Below are 13,032 nucleotides of genomic sequence, written 5' to 3' on the forward strand. Positions count from 1 at the left end.
TCACCAAAACAGCCCCCTAAGTTTACACATGACAGTGGTTCATCCCCATGTGGAGTACTGTGTACAGTTTTGGAAGGACATGTTGGCACCAGGAAAGTTGGGCCAATGCCTAGCCATTTGTTATTTGCAACCTTCCATTAAAATGAATGATTAAAGATAGTGGGCAGAGCACATCCAGGTTTCCAATATGTACCCCCAGTGGGAGAGACTCCTCGCCAGCAGTTCAGATATTTAAAATTTCCCACCTCTTCCCAGGTAAAACACCCTGGGCAGAATTTTCCCGCTGTCGTGTGGGGCCAGCACGTAAAATGATGCGCAGTGACGTCGGGCGAGCGTCCTGAAGTCACCACGCGCCATCGCGGTATTTCACTGGGTAGGCGCATGATGATGTCCGACGCGTGCCCGCCATTAATTAACGGGCCACTTAAGGCTCGAGTGTTCAATCGACACCGATTTTTCAGCACCCGTGCAATCTTCGGGTCGGCGCACGTGCACAATGGACAGGCGGGTAGGACACATTTGTATAAACATCATCCACGGGTGGGATAAGAGGGCTCAGTGGGGTCTTGAATATGCACAGTCAAGTATTTATTTTTGAAAGTTTTTCAAAACTGTGTGATCTGCAGTGCTTCAAAATGCATACCAGCTGCTTTTTCTGGACTCTTAACCTTCAGGTCAGCACTCTGCAGTGAGGAATCTTCTCTGGGCCTGCAGGTTTCAGGGAGCCTTCCCTTAGCCTGGGAATGGGAGCTGAACTGTCCACTGGAGGCACATCCTCTGAGGGGGGAGGGCTAGAAGGGGGAGGAGGCCAGGAGTGCACATTCAGCCTCCGGGGGAGCCACCTTTGGGAGAAAAGACGCAGGCACAAGGGGCACAGGGCCAAGAGGTAGTCCAAGGTGGAAGGGGCCGCAGAAGACGCCACTATCCTGTTGCCAGGGTATACAGGCGGCGAAGCAACTACCTCAATATGACTGAGGTGCAGTGCCAAAGGAGGCTCCATCTCTCAAGGGAGACAGTCAACTATATCTGTCAGATGATTGGGCCTGAGGTCTCCACTAACTGTGTGGGTGGACACCCCATGCCAGTGGCTCTAAAGGTCACAGCTGCCTTCAACTTCTATGCCTCTGGCTCCTTCCAGGGCTCGGTGGGTGATCTTTGCAGTGTCTCCCAATCAGCTGTCCACACTTATGTCAAGGAGGTCACAGACGCTCTGTTCAGGCGTGCATTGACCTTCATCCACTTCTGTTGGAACCAGGCAAGTCAGACACAGCGAGCCAGAGGCTTCGCGGCCATTGCCGGCTTCTCCTGCATCCAGGGTGCAATAGACTGTACACATGTGACCATCAAGGCGCCAGCAGGTGAGCCCGGAGTCTTCGTCAACAGGAAGGGCTTCCACTCCATGAACGTGCAGATAGTGTGTGATCACAGGATGCTGATTCTACAAGTCTGTGCCAGGTACCCAGGCAGCTCCCACGACGCCTACATCCTCAGACACTCCCAGGTGCAGGGGCTCTTCAGTGCTCCAGCCTGGCTTGATGGATGGCTGCTGGGTGACAAGGGCTATCCCCTCAGAATGTGGCTCATGATGCCTCTCCACCATCCAAGAACAGAAGCTGAGCAGCGGTACAATAGGAGCCACGGCTCCACAAGGGCTGTGGTGGAGAGAACCATCAGTCTTCTCAAGATGTGCTTCCAATGCCTGGACTGCTCAGGGGGCGCACTCCAGTACCCTCCAGATCGTGTGTTGCTGATAGTGGTTGCATGCTGCGCTCTCCAAAATCTTGCGCTGGAACGGGAGGACACTGAGGACGATGAAGACGTCAACACAGTGGCTGCAGCTGCACACGATGACTCCAGCAGTGATTCCAAGGATGAGCACCCACAGGGAAATGCTGAGGGGGTAGACGCTGACGCAGGCATACTCCAGGGAGGCAGGGACACCCAGGAGGTTGTAATCCAACGAACCTTCAGCAAGCACGCCACTGATAGTCCACCAGACAAGCCTGGGCTGTCGGCTCGACACTTAAGTGCAAAATCTGCCAGGTTAGTAACAGTAAGCTTGTTAATAAAGCTGAATATCCAACAAAATACTCATTACAGTTTTGGAAACCATACACATGCAGAAGAAAAGAGGCACCCTCAGCAATGGTGACATACCTTTAATGTGTCAAGCAAAGCAACTTATTACAAAAAAAAGACAATAGTGTTACAAATCAAATAAAATCATAAGGGCCTCATCTCGGGCCAACACAAAAGCACCTGTGAAAAACCTATGGTGTGCCTAAGGTGCCTTATGCTTTCGATTATGAGTGCTACGTCTTGGTGCTGCCCTATCACTCGGAGTGGCATCTGAGACAGCCTGCTGATTCTGCTGTCCTGTTGGCCTCGATGACCTTTGTGGTCGTCCTCTGGCCCATGGAGCCTGTGCTGGCCCCGCCTGGGAGGGAGCTGCCAGTTCCACAGCTGGCATCTCCCCAGTCATCGCATCCTGACCGGATGCTACGGTCATTGGGTGAGAGGCGGAGGAGCTGTCTCTCTCATCCGGAGCGCCGTGAGAGGAGCTCACAGAGACGACAGGCAGCTGCTGCGCCGACGTGAGGTCGCTTCGGTCCTCCCTGCTCACCGTGGATGGATGGGCACCGAGCTGGGATACTTGGTGCCCACACCATGTCCCACACTGGCACTGACCAGCTGAGGTCAATGCCGATGTGAGGGCTTGCTGGTCAGAGCGCATCGCCAGGAAGCCCTGACGGTCTCCTGGAGGAGCCTCTCCACGACAGTCGCCACTCTCTCCATGGAGGACCTGCTGGGTTAAATGCCCAATGCCAACATGGTACCCTGCCAGAGCACAACAAGTCGTTGAAGCGCTTGCGACACTGGACCCAGGTGCACCGCACCACGTCGCGGGAGCTCACCACCTCCACCACCTCCTCCCAGGGAAGTTTGATCATGTGGGGGGGGCCTCTTTCTCCCATCCTGGGGCACCAGCGCCTCCCTCCGTACTGCCACCTCCTCGAGGGGGGCAGCAAGGCAGTCATCCCAAAAATGAGGGGCACATTGGCCCCCTGCCCTACCCTCCAGCCTGGCCTGCTCCGCTGGTCTACCCTCCAGACTGGCTTGCTCACCAGAAGCCCTCTGCTGTAGCCTTGCAATTGCCATTGTGAGCAGCCTAGAAAAGGCTGTCGGGCCTTCATTTAAACAGGCTGCCGGGTCGCCATTGGACCCGACAGTCTGTGCACGCCCACCGCCGCCCGCCCACTCCCACTATCCTAGGGAATCAAGAAATACGCTAGGTGGGACTTAATTCGCCTGCTCACAAAATGGCGGCGCGGACCCAATCACGGGTGGCAATCGGGTCCACGCCTGCCTGTGCCTGCTCCTGCTCCACCCCCCCCGCCAACTGGAAAATTCAGGCCTCTGTGTTTTATCCAAACAAGTCACTTCCATCTTGCAGTTTTAACCAGAACACTAAAACAGCATCCCTCACCAAACCATCATTGTACTTTTGTTCACTATGTTAGTCACCCTTGTAATTTATAAAACGGTAGCAAAATTAATAATTTTACATCATGACTCACATGCCGAAGCAAGGCTACCAAAAGGTACTATCGTTAGTATCTTTGCAGGCAACAAACACAGGAAATTTTCAATCCAATCTGGGCTGTATTCAAACTGAGGTCCCTAAGGTGCTAGCTAAGCCAATGAACCACCCAATCCCCAAAGACAATTATGCATAGATTTCAAAAATGGTTCTGAAAAATATTTTGAAAGATTTGACAGTGTGAACAATCTTGTAGAAGTAAAATAAAGAGTACAGTTAATCAGTAATCTACCTAACAAATTTAAATTTTAAAGCACAACTTGTTCAATATTCATGGATAAGGATGAATTTTAAAATAGCCTACTTTGGGATGCAGTGTGTGAAAAGAACACATTCAACAAAAATACAGCACAACATTGAACAAGGTGGTAGTCTACGTGCTCTTAAAATTTTGCTGGGTCATAAATGCACTTCATTCTAAACAAGTAAATGTGCCTTCCATAAAAGTGAAGTTTTCATATAAACCGTCCTAAAGGTTTTACGTAAATGCTGCTATATTGTGCCACAGAAAATTTTCTATCAAATACTTACACCAATGAATGACAACCAGCGATTGCAGAGTCTGGAATAAAATGATCTTGGCATTGTGTAAATCTCTGCTTCCTGAGACTTTTGCCTTTCAATGGAACCTGCAGATGGGGTGTAACAATATTAAGATATTATTTTAAGAAGGTCATAATCACTGTTATGTAGAATCTGTAGTTAGTCTCTAACAGTAATAATTCAATTCTACTGCATGTTTAATCTTCAGTGTAATAAAGCATATTTTGTTTGTCATATGTAAAATAGTTTTACCTTTCACTTACAAGAATAGACAAAAGACATAAGATTATAATTTTCATTTCCAATGTGAAACAGGTTTCAGGATTGTCAAACAGTTAGTGAAAATCAGTAAGTTTCATTTTTTATTGTCAGATAAACATGGTTTCTGAAATATAACTGCATTGATAGTTGGAACCATAAAACAATAGCTCCAAGAAACTGATTAGGAAAGGGAAAAGAGAATATGAATGCAAACTAGCAAGGAACATAAAGGTGGAATGTAAAAGCTTCTTTAGGTTTGTGAAAAGGAAAAGATTAGCTAGGACAAATGTGGGCCCAATACACGTAGGGACAGTAGAATTTATAATGGAGAACAGGGAAATGGCCAAGAAACTATACAGTTACTTTGGCTCTGTCTTCACGGAAGAAGATACAAAAAATCTCTCAGAAACACTAGGTGATCAAGGGACTTGTGAACTGTAGAACTAAAAGTAATTAGTATTAGTTAAGAGGTAGTACTTGAAAAGTTAACTGGGTTGAAGGTTGATAAATCCCCTCGACCAAACGAGCTTCATCTCAGTGTGTTGAAGGAGGTGGCTAGAGATAGTGGATTCATTGGTGATTATCTTTCAAAATTCAATAGATTCTGGGAAGGTTCCTGCGGACTGAAAAGTAGCAAGTGTAACCCCACTATTTAAGAAGGGAGGAAAAGGGAGAATGAAGAACTACAGACCTGTTTGTTTGACGTCAGTCATCAGGAAAACGTTAGAACCTATTATAAAGGATGTGATAACTGGACATTTAGAAAAGAATGGTAAAATTGGGAAGAGTCAATGTGGATTTATGAAAGGAAAATCTGTTTGACAAATGTTTTGGAGTTTTTGAGGACGTTACTTGTAACATAGATAAAGGAGAACCAGTGGATGTGGTATATTTGTATTTTCAGAAGGCTTTTGATAAGATCCCACACAGGAAGTTAGTAAATAAAATTAGAGCACATTAATTTGGGAAAAATATACTAGTATGGATTGAGAATTGGTTAACAGACAGAAAACAGAGTAGGAATAAACGGATCATTCTCAGGATGGCAGGCTGTTACTAGTGGGGTACCGCAAGGATCAGTGCTAGGTCCAGAGCTGTTCACAATCTATATAAGTGATTTGGATGTGGGGACCAATTGTAATATTTACAAATTTTCTGATGACAGCAAACTGAGTGGGAATGTAAGTTGTGAGGAGGATGCAAGGAGGCTTCAAGGGGAGTTCGACAGGCTAAGCGAATGGGCTATAACATGACAAATGGAATATAATGTGAATAAGTGTGAAGTTATTCACTTTGGTAGAAAAAACAGAAAGGCAGAATATTTCTTAAATGGCGAGAGGTTGTGAAATGCAGGTGTTCAAAGAGACCTCGGTGTCCTCATTCATGAGTCACTAAAAGCTAGCATGCAGGTACAGCAAGCAATTAGGAAGGCAATTCAAAAGGGGATTTGAGTACAGGAATAAGGATGTCTTGATGCAGTTATACAGAGTCTTGGTGAGACCTTACCTGGAGTATTGTGCACAGTTTTGGTCCCCTTATCTAGGGAGGAATATAGTTGTCATAGCAGGAGTACAAAAGACGTTCACCAAATTAATCCCTGGGATGACGGGATTGTTTTATGAAGAGAGATTGGGCAGACTGGATCTATATTCCCTAGAGTTTTGAAGAATGAGGGGTGACCTCATTGAAATTTACAAAATTCTTACAGGGCGTGACAGGGTGGATGTAGAAAATATGTTTTCCCTGGCTGCTGAGTCTAAAACCAGGGGACATAATCTCAGAATAAGGGCAGGCCATTTAAAACTGAGGTGAGGAGGAATTTCTTCACTCAGAGGGTTGTGAATCTTTGGAATTATCTACCCCAGAGGCCTGTGGAAGCTTAATCATTGAGCATGTTCAAGACAGGAATTGATAGATTTCTGGAGTCTAATGACATCAAGGGATATGGAGATAGTGAGGGAAAGTGGCATTGATGCAGATGATCAGCCATGATCTAATTGAATGGCGGAATGTGCTCAATGGGTCGAATGGCCTACTCCTGTTCCTATGCTGCTATGTTCCCTTTGCTCTGCATGGCCCTTCATCTTAGTCTTATTGTCAGATCATTAGCCGCAGATTTCCTACATCCAATCAGCGTTGAGCTGAAAAACAGTGAACAAGCAGTGAGGAGTGTTATAGACTTTCAATAACCGAGGCCTATGGCAAAGTGCATTTTGAATGCCATCTGTTGTTAACGTTGCATACTGTGCCAATTGAGTGCATGCTCTAATTGTGATTAAGAGCAGCTGATACTAATTGGGGAAAGGTTAGGGCACATATATAAGGACCAGTTTCAACCTGTGTGGGGAAACTATGTGGAAGCAAAAAATAGTCTGCACTTCTGTTATACTGAGTTCTGTAAATAAACCTATGTTGAAAACAAACTGGCTCCAGCCTCTTCCTTTGCCAGATGAATGTTCACCGTATTAACATCGGTTACCTGTTGATGTAATGCTGCCAATATCACTTCTGTAATTCAGTGCCCAAATCACACATTGTCTCAGCACCTGGCCTGATGTTAAGTGACAATGGCACATTATGGAAACTGATTCAACTGTTTAAAACTACTTGCTTGAACTTTCGGATACTTTGCAAATTGGAGTAAATTTGGCGATGGGCACACCATGAAATTAAATATGAACCCTGATACAGGACTTCGGGGATCTCCAAGTCACTACCCTCTGCTCTACTAATCATCATGAACAACAACTTACATTTATTATCATGACTTTAATACATAAATCATCAGAACTGAGCTGAGGAGAAAGATTAAGTGGGTGATTGAAGGCTTGGTTGAAAATAAGGTTCCTAAGAAGATTTATAAAAGTAGAGAGGGTTAGGTGTTTAGGGCATGAGTTCTAGAACAAAGATAGCTCAAAGGGAGAGTGGATTGCAAATATGGCAAGGAAAGTAAGTATAAGGGAGGTTGCAGAGGTAGAGGGAGACGAAGACAGGATTTTAAATTTATTATTCTTATTATACTTATTCAATTTATTATGGGGCAGGGAGTAAATATAGTCCACGAAGATCGGAATGACAATGAGACGGGCCTTATGGGAATGGGCGAGGAATGCATCATTTTGTGCATTTTGGAGTTTATGAATTGAAGCTTTGGAATAATGAAAACTCAAGGTGCTGAGATATGGATCAGGGTTTCACAGTAGAGCAAATAAATTGGTGGGGGAATGAGGAGAATGGCATGTTTCAGGGGTTACGGAGATCGTTTGGGATATTTTCAATCACTAGGACTGGATTCCACTGCATTGTCAATATTGAGAACTCTCAATTAAATATGAAGATAAAACTTTTGAAAATTATCGGCCAATGCACAGATACTCAATTTGATTAATCGGTCACCTGCTGCATATTCAATGCATTGAGTCGCTCAGTCTAGATATGGGAAGGAGAAGGGCAGCTCTTGCTAAAGTATTTATTAGTAACCAGTGGAAATCCATGGTACTGGAAAGAGAGGATGTTTCAGAGGGGTCAAGGATGAAATCTTTCTGGCTAGGGGTAAGGAATGAAGAAAGTGCAATAACAATGATTGGTGTAGTATATAGACCACAAACTAATTGAAGGGATGTGGAGAAACAAATTTGCAATGAAATTAGAGAGGTGCAAGAGTTATAGAGTAATCACAACGGTGCACTTCAGTTATCCAAACATAAACTAGGATAGGAATAGTGCAAAGGGACAAGAGGGGCGAGAGTTTGTGGAATGTGGCCAAGATAATTTTCTGCAGCAATATGTTTCTAGTCCAATGAGAGGACATGCACTTTTGGGTCGGTTCTGGGGAATCAGTTGGCCCAAGTGGATCAAATATAAGTGGGAGAGTCTCTAGGGGACAGTGATCATTGTATCATAAGGTTTAGGGTGTTCATTGGGAAAGGGCAGGGCACAATCTAGAGCAGGGATAATTAATTAGGGGAAAGCCAACTTCGATGGGATGAGAATGCATCTGAGTGAAGTGAGTTGGAATTAAATGTTGGCAAAATAGATGGTGGCTGAACAATGGGCTACGTTTAAAGAAAAGGCATTGCAGGCAATGTCAAGGTATATTCCCTTGAAGGTGAAAAGTAGAACAAATAAATTCAGAGCACCCTGGATGACGAGAGAGAGGTGAAGATGAAAAATAAGTAGTGTGCGTACGACAGATGTCAGGTAGAAAATACAATGGAGAATCAGGCTGAATAGAGAAGGACCAGAGGGGAAGTGAAGAAACTAATAAGAAAAGCAAGGATAGAGCATGAAAAGAGGCTGGCAGCTAACATAAAAGAGAATCCCAAGGTCTTCTATAAGCATTTAAATAATAAAAGGGTGGTAAAAGATGAAATAGGGCTGATTAGGGGCAAAAATTGAGACTTGCATGTAGAGGCTGGAGAAATAGTGGAGGTATTGAACAAGTACTTTGCATCTGTCTTTACAAAGAAAGAAGATGCTACCCAGGCCGAGGTCAGAGAGGTGGTAACTGGTACACCAGAAGAGTTTATAATTGAGAAACAGGAGGCATTAGAAAGGCTATCTTTACTTAAAATAGATAAGGTACCAGGACTGGATGAGATGTATGTAAGGGTACTGAGGAAAGTGAGAGTGGAAATTGCAGAGGCACTAGTAATAATCTTCCAGTCTTCCTTAGACACAGGGTAGGTTCCAGAGGACTGGAGAATTGCAATTGTTTCACCCTTGTTCAAAAAGGGGTGCAAGGATAAAGCTGGCAACTACAGACCAGTCAGTTTAACCTCAGTGGCAGGGAAACTTCTGGAAACTATAGTTCAAGATAAAATCAATAGTCACTTAGACAAATGCAGGATAATTAAGCAAAGCCAGCATGGATTAATTAGGTGAAAATCATGTTTAACTAACTTGCTGGAGTTTTTATGAGGAGGTAACAGAGAAGGTTGCTAAGGGAAACACTGTTGATGTGGTGTATATGTATTTTCAAAAGGCATTTGATACAGTGCCACACAACAGACTTGTGAGCGAAATTTTAGCTCATGGAATAAAAGGGAAAGTTGGCACTTGGATAACAAATTGGTTGAGTGACAGGAAACAGAGAGTAGTGATAAATGGTTGTTTTTCTGATTTGAAGAAAGTTTGTATTGGAGTTCCTCAGGGGTCAGAGTTGGGACCCTTGCTGTTCCTGATATATATTAATGACTTGTACTGTGGTGTGCAGGGCATGATTTCAAAATTTACAGATGATTGGAAATGTTGTCAACTGTGATGAGGATAGCCTTGAACTTCAAAAGGATAAAGTCATGTTGGTGATTGGGCAGCCAAGTGGCAGATGAAGTTCAATGCAGAGAAGTGTGAGGTGATCAATTTTCGCAGGAAGAATATGGGGAGACAGTATAATATAAAGGGAGAGACTCTAGAGGAGGTGCAGGAACAGAGGGACTTCAGCAAATATGTACATAGGTCATTGAAGATGGCAGGCCATGTTGAGAGAGCAGTTAATAAAGCATATAGTATCTTAGGCTTTATTAATAGGGGCATTGGGTACAAGAGTAAGGAGGTCATGTTGAACTTGTATAAGACACCAGTTAGGCCTTATCTGGAGTAGTGTGTCCAGTTCTGGGCACAATTCTTGAGGAAGGATATGAAGGCATTGGAGAGAGTACAGAGGAGATTTACAAGAATGATTCCAGGGATAAAGAACTGTAGCTATGAGGATAGAGTGGAGAGGTTGGGACTCTTTTCCTTGAAGAAAAGAAGGCTGAGAGGAGACTTGATAGAGGTATTCAAGATCCTGAGGGGTATGGACAGGGTAAATATTGAGAAACTGTCCCCACTCAAAAGAGCATCAAGAACTAGAGGGCACAAATTCAAAATAATTGGCAAAAGGAGTAAATGTGATGTGAGGAAAAATGTTTTCACCCAGAAGGTGGTTGGAGTCTGGAACAAACTTCCTGAAAGGGTGGCGGAGGTAGGTTTGATCAAGGTACTCAAAAGGGAATTGGATTGCTACCTGATAAGAAAGAGTGTGCAAGGTTACGGGGATAGGCAGGGGAGTGGGACTAGGTGGAATGCTCTTTCAGAGAGCCAGTGCAGACTTGATGGGTCGAATGGCCTCCATCTTCACTGTAAAGATTCTGTGATTTTGTGAACCAGCACTACGAAAATGAATTAGCTGATCATTTATCTCATTTATGCTAATGGAATCTTGCTTTGTACACAAGCTGCCTTGTTTACCTATATAACAAGAGTGACAGTATACAAAAATTAATTGTGAGGGGCTCTGAGAGGCCCTGAAGGTATGATGTTGTGCTATATAAATGTAAAAACTTTTCATTCCCATCTTGCCGTGTATTTGACTCCTATAAACAGAAATTTAAGGTAAGCTTGTGCATTAGTCTCTGTCTACAATTTTACTTTGGGAAGCAGCTAGATGAATAAACTCAATCATTCATTAATACAACCATTAGAACCATTAGAGTAACTTCAGTCCTTCTGAAGGCAGAGGTTATTCAGATACCATCCTCAAGAATACATGAAGAGCTAGAAGACCAACTATTCCAATAACAATTACCATATCCTCTTGTTTCTGTTGAATCATCCGTGTCTGTATAACAGTGTTCTGTAGGTTCGATTATTTTGTAGTCAACATTGTCGTGGGCTTCCACAGATTGAGGTACAAAATGATTTTCCAGATGCTGATGGTCTCCTATATCCTGTTCTGACAGTTCTCCTGCAGGCTCAGTCCCTGAGACCTGGCTGTGGTCCTCTTTAAATGTTCTATTTGAGTTGTCAAGGTCCAACATAAAACTATCCTGCAATGTCTGTTTTGCAGGTTTTCTCACTTTTTTCAATTGGACAGACTGATTCACATTTTTTTCATTTTTCCAATTTTTTTGCACCTCTTCTTCCCTATCACGAGGCACTGTTTGAAAGATCTGATTCATGTCCTTGTTGAACTCAAGCAAAGAGCCATTCATGCTGCCTTTAATTGGGCCACCAGTCCCATTTTTGAGTGGGCCATCTAAATTCAGCCTCTGTGATGATTTATAAGTTCTAGCATTTTCTTTATTCCTGTTTTTTTCTTTTTGCTGAATATCATAGCTCATACAAACTGAGAAATAAGAGTAATCTACCACACTGTAAGTCAGCATAAAGTTGATGCTGACTATTGGGGCAAGGACATTCACTTGCCCAATGAGGATAAATGCCAAAGTCACAAGTCCCACAAGACATATTGCAGCCACCGGGGTTTTGTTTGGCCCTTTCTAAGAATAAGAAGAAATGCAAAATTAAAAGAATTAGTTTTATGTATTACAAAGAAAGCAGTACGTCATATTTATCATATGTTAAGGTTATATTAATTAATACTTTTTAAAAATATGCTCTAAAATGTGATCGAGGGGTATGAAATACAGACAAAGATAATCACTCAATGCATAATGATGGTGCAACTGATGAAAATTACACCTGTAGAAAGCAACAGGGTTAGGGCTGAATAAATGTTTCAAAGTTAGACTGTTGCCCTGGATTATTACCCAATTGCCTTCAGGAAGAACATTTTCCAGAACCTTCTCTTAGAAATTTAAATTGACTAGCTTAAATTTATAAGAAGAAATTGTATGTGATATGTAAATAGAATGTGGCCTCTTGATCCATATTAAATGATATTCTTAATTTAATTCAAAGTAGATCAGCATTGGAGAAGAACACTGATTTCTTGGAGGTCTGTATCTTGCACAGAAAGATGAAACTAAAGTGCTTATTCACCAAATGGGAATGTCCAGCACTCACAGGAAGCACTGGTTAGGAGACTGAAGCCTCAAAGTCCTTGGATTTTCCATCCAATAATTTAAATGGATGGCAAATCAGGATCTCTAAGCTCCTGATTTCCTGACAAATACTTCTAGGGAGTGCCCAACTGGGGAATTAGTCCTGAAGTCTCTAACAATTACTAAAATCAAAGGATTTAATTTTATACTAACTCACTAAGGCAAGAGGTTCCAGACCTGGCAATGTATTTTTTTTTCATTTGGCGCCCAAGTAAGCATGAGTACCAAATATTCCAAATTCAGTTCATTTAGTGAATTGTCACCATTAAGTCAATGTCAGTGCTAAAGCAGTTTCAGCTATGCACTAACACTGAACTTGACATGTGCACAAATTATCAAGGCTTGAATTGACTCAAAAACAAGAAGCAAGACAACATCCTCCACATATTCTCAAACACCTTAGCTCCTGCAACATTTGCACTATAACAGCAACACTGGTGTGAAACGAAACTGATTCACACCTACGCAGGATAAGAATCTTAGGGCACTTAAACATGACAGAAAGAGGATTCAACTCATGACTCTAGATTGGTTTTTAACATCAGTCCTTAAGATGAAGTTAGACTGTTCCAATCTACTAGCTAATTACATATTGAGAGGAAGAATAAAGGAGGCCATATATTCACAGGAATATAAGTATCTAAACTGGATAGAGGAACAGCAGGACCTGGGGGTAGGGGTACACAGAAAAGTGATTGGAATCAGCAGCAGTATAACAATGGTCAAGTGTCTTTCTAAAAAAACACTTCATTTTTCACTGTAAGGAACTGTAGACTTTAAATTTTAGAAGACTATTAACAT

General features: G+C 43.0%; 1 protein-coding gene across 7 annotated transcripts in view; it reads right to left on the bottom strand.

Annotated features, from left to right (window-relative positions):
• Positions 1 to 13,032, bottom strand: part of slc12a8 (solute carrier family 12 member 8) — a 160,919-nt gene that overhangs the window by 13,835 nt on the left and 134,052 nt on the right. For all 7 annotated transcript variants that reach the window (XM_078552362.1, XM_078552361.1, XM_078552359.1 and 4 more), the window contains 2 exons: positions 10,974 to 11,667; positions 4,133 to 4,230 (listed from right to left, as the gene is read on the bottom strand). In XM_078552362.1, coding sequence (XP_078408488.1) covers positions 4,133 to 4,230; positions 10,974 to 11,667 — 792 coding nt within the window. The remainder of the gene's footprint in view (positions 1 to 4,132; positions 4,231 to 10,973; positions 11,668 to 13,032) is intronic.

This window comes from Cetorhinus maximus, chromosome 11 (genome assembly GCF_964194155.1).
Source record: "Cetorhinus maximus chromosome 11, sCetMax3.hap1.1, whole genome shotgun sequence".
Classification (NCBI taxonomy): domain Eukaryota; kingdom Metazoa; phylum Chordata; class Chondrichthyes; order Lamniformes; family Cetorhinidae; genus Cetorhinus; species Cetorhinus maximus.